Source organism: Euprymna scolopes, chromosome 30 (genome assembly GCF_053919585.1).
Source record: "Euprymna scolopes isolate OS-2025 chromosome 30, ASM5391958v1, whole genome shotgun sequence".
NCBI lineage: Eukaryota > Metazoa > Mollusca > Cephalopoda > Sepiida > Sepiolidae > Euprymna > Euprymna scolopes.
In genome coordinates, this window is record NC_136511.1 from 22,454,786 (window position 1) to 22,459,178 (window position 4,393).

Here is a 4,393-nt window from a genome sequence, read left to right on the forward strand (position 1 = left end):
TTCGTAACAATTATATACACCACTTTTTTATTTTATTTGTAACTAGCGGGAGTACCCGGCGTTGCCCGAGTGTTTGTTTCCGGGACGGGGGGGAATTTTAAAAAATGTTATGGTAGGTAAGTAGGAAGGATCAAACCCGGAGTCATGAGTAAAAGTAGGAAAATAAAGTGTGAAAAAAAAACATCTGCAACGTTAACAGTTCGGCCACCAAGAAAAGTCCATTCCAGTTGTTTAGGGGGGGAAAAAAACGACTACGGTAGGTCGGCGCGAACGTGAAAATATAATGTGAATTGTCCAGCACGCTTACCACTACGCCACAGAGCACTGCAGCTTAGTTTAGTGATTTTAAATAACTTCACATGAAAGAACTACGAAGCCAAACCGGTGTTCTCTTCTCAACTGTTTCTTGTGAACGATCCCCAAACGGTGTTAAGTGGTGGCAGGGGGAGGAGGAATTTATTAGAGAGAAAATATTTTACCACTTCCATTGATCTTAACCGATTTTGGCCGTGACTTCTCAGCAGAAAAAGTATAGAAATCTAAGATTATCGAGGAATTTGAGAAATATTAAGCCTATAACACACCTCAGATATTGTTCTGCCGTTTGTGCATATTATATTTGCATGAAATATCTTGATTTTTAATCCTATTAATGTCAAAATCAGACGGGAAAAAATGAGTTCATTTTATTTATATAGATGTAACTAGCGGGAGTACCCGGCGTTGCCCGAGTGTTTGTTTCCGGGACGGGGGGGAATTTTAAAAAATGTTATGGTAGGTAAGTAGGAAGGATCAAACCCGGAGTCATGAGTAAAAGTAGGAAAATAAAGTGTGAAAAAAAAACATCTGCAACGTTAACAGTTCGGCCACCAAGAAAAGTCCATTCCAGTTGTTTAGGGGGGGAAAAAAACGACTACGGTAGGTCGGCGCGAACGTGAAAATATAATGTGAATTGTCCAGCACGCTTACCACTACGCCACAGAGCACTGCAGCTTAGTTTAGTGATTTTAAATAACTTCACATGAAAGAACTACGAAGCCAAACCGGTGTTCTCTTCTCAACTGTTTCTTGTGAACGATCCCCAAACGGTGTTAAGTGGTGGCAGGGGGAGGAGGAATTTATTAGAGAGAAAATATTTTACCACTTCCATTGATCTTAACCGATTTTGGCCGTGACTTCTCAGCAGAAAAAGTATAGAAATCTAAGATTATCGAGGAATTTGAGAAATATTAAGCCTATAACACACCTCAGATATTGTTCTGCCGTTTGTGCATATTATATTTGCATGAAATATCTTGATTTTTAATCCTATTAATGTCAAAATCAGACGGGAAAAAATGAGTTCATTTTATTTATATAGAAGAAGAATAGAAGATAGAAGAAGAGAAGAGATATGAAGGAATGTTGGACAAACAATCAATACAAGCATCTCTTCAAACATGATATATGTATCGTACACATCTATGTTTATAACAGACGGAAGAAGAAACACGGAAGTCGTTATGCCAAATATTTATTACTGAATCGCTGCCTATCAAGGCCAAAAGCGACTTGAGTACAAGGTTTTGCAAGATTAAACATATTCACTGATTTTTTTTTTCTTTTCTGTTTAATTTTCTTTTTGTGTTTTTCTTTAATCTTTTTATTGTTTTTAATTTTCATTAATTAAAGACAAAATAAAAAAAAACAATGAAATTTCGAAAGTCGTTTTAATACCCATTTATTCATTCTGCTTGTTTACCTAAACTATTGCTTTGCTTTCATATGAAACCTTATATCTAAAGAATACAAGAAAACCATCTTTATTCGTATTATTTGGAGTTTTTGGTCGACTGTTTTCATCTCAAATGTTCTTTTCACAGTGTTGTAACCTCACATATTACTAAGTGGCTCTTGTCGAATTCGGGAATTTTTTTGTCAAACTCGGGAATCTTAGTGTTGAACTCGGGAATCTTTTTGTTTAACACGAGTATCTTTTGTCAAACTCGGGAATCTTTTGTCGAACTCGGGAATCTTTTTGTCAAACTCGGGAATCTTAGTGTTGAACTCGGGAATCTTTTTGTCAAACTCGGGAATCTTTTTGTTTAACTCGGGAATCTTAGTGTTGAACTCGGGAATCTTTTTGTTTAACACGGGAATCTTAGTGTTGAACTCGGGAATCTTTTTGTTTAACTCGGGAATCTTTTTTGTCAAACTCGGGAATCTTAGTGTTGAACTCGGGAATCTTTTTGTCAAACTCGGGAATATTTTTGTTTAACTCAGGAATCTATTTATCAAACTCGGGGATCTTAGTGTTGAACTCGGGAATCTTTTTGTTTAGCATGGGAATCTTAGTGTTGAACTCGGGAATCTTTTTATTTAACTCGGGAATCTTTTTGTCAAACTCGGGAATCTTTTATCGAACTCGGGAATATTTCGTAGAACTTGGGTATCTGCAGAAAATTTCGAATAGAAATGTGTATTTAATCCACGGGGCAGCGTTCCATGGCCCGTGGCGAAGCAGATAATGTGGTTGGCGTAATCCAGCTGTAAACGCTTATTGGAGATTGAAGGTTAAATCCTCAGTGAAAGCGAAACTCAAAACTAAAACCGTGAATTACATACAATGTCTATCCAGTCACGGATGACGAAACTAGAGCACGCTATTACTGTGGATTAAATAAAGGGTTCAGTTGAAATTCAAAATTCCGGATGAATTCGGGAGTTCGATAGAGAGATGTTTGTAGTTCGTCAGAAAGGTATCCGAGTTCCATGAGGCACACCTCAAAAAGGTCGGAGGTTACATCGACCGAAACGTTGTGAAAATAACTCAAGGTGAGAACAGTAGTTCGAAATTCAAATCACACAAATAATATGTTCGCATCTCAAAAATTCAGAAACATAAAAACATCTTAATACTAAATTCTAGATTTTACAGAATTTAACCAGTTATCTTGGCAGCACTGAGTTAAGATCATGGAGTAGTATCTGTCCTGATGATATACTTCATCTTTCCTGTCCTCCGTCAGTGGAGAAGAAATCCTTCATGACTGAGACAATTTGTATTTTTTATTTCTATTTAGAATGCTCTTTAAGGGGAGCTGAACTTTCCCCACATTAAAGCCCACATTGCGTCTAAATCTGCCCTCGTGCAGAGACAAGTAAATAGGAACTCTCAATCAATTAAGAGAGTGCTTTTCGATCTGGTATCATATACGGGTGATACCGATAGAATCCCGGGTGGTACATGCCTGCCGCCATGGGGTTTGCAGTCTGGGCTTGTGATGTGGTTGCAGAAGATGCCAGCATGTCCTTTGCGACAGATGATGTGACCATTCGTCCTTGGTTTACATTAGCCATCGCAACGGATGACTGAACAGCGGCCGAGTGAGCCAGTCCGTAAAACCCGCCGTAAATAGAATAAATTGAACGTTCGCCGGAAGAGCCTGAAGCTGCTGCCGCTGCTGCTGCTGCCGTCATTAAAGGGGAGGTAAGCGGTCGCAACACAGACCAGGCAGCTGGAAGTCCAGGAAGAAGTGCAGGCTTGTCAAGAAAAAAGTGCTCATCTGTAAAAGAAAATGAAAAAAAAGAAAAAAAATGAAAATATGCAGAAAAAATGTACATAATAATAATAATAATAATAATAATAATAATACGTTGGCTAGATTTTCAATTACAAATACATTATTAGAGTTTAAACAAAAATATTCTATTTAAACGTTTTTTTTTTATTTTGCAAGAAGCGTAATTTTTTTTTATCGTTAGAGTGATGAAATATACGAGATCTCATTTGTCATCTTATATTAATGAGACTTTCAAAACGAAATACACTAACTTTAAAAGCAAGTTTGAAAATGTGCGAAATTGGTAAAATTTAAAAAGAAGGTGTGAATTGGTTATTAAGGTTTGACATTAGAAATAACACGAAGCTTACCTGAACAATAGATATTTAAATATAAACAACACAAAAACAATAGTAATAATATTAATATATATGATCAATCTATATATCTATAAAATGAACGTGTCTGTGCGTATGTCTGTGTGCGTGTGTGTGTGTACATTTCCCTGCGCAATAACTCTGTCAATTTTAAGTCTACAGACTCGAAATTTGATATACAGTGTACTGAGATTTGGGAAAATATTTGTAATTAGTTTTAGGGCAGAAATTTGGCTGGTAAAGGGTCAAAGTTCAACGATTTTACATTGGAAAACTCTACGAAACTCCTCAGACAATTCTGGGGCTAAATACTTGAAATTTTAGATATAGGTTCCTTGGACATATATCTAACATAATAACTTGATTTGAGCCCAAAACAATAAATGTTAAGGGGTCATAATAGGGGTCAAATTTTAAAAAAATTGACCTTTTTCTTTACTAAACATACACCTCCAAACACCCAGGCAACTCCGG

General features: G+C 36.6%; 1 protein-coding gene across 1 annotated transcript in view; it reads right to left on the reverse strand.

Moving 5' to 3' along the window:
* Window positions 1-1,497: 1,497 nt before the first annotated feature.
* The window catches only part of LOC145254713 (uncharacterized), a 392,254-nt gene continuing 389,358 nt past the window's right edge, over window positions 1,498-4,393 (reverse strand). Inside the window, exon 7 of the mRNA XM_080113385.1 lies at window positions 1,498-3,545. Coding sequence (XP_079969511.1) covers window positions 3,163-3,545 — 383 coding nt within the window. The 3' untranslated portion in view covers window positions 1,498-3,162. The remainder of the gene's footprint in view (window positions 3,546-4,393) is intronic.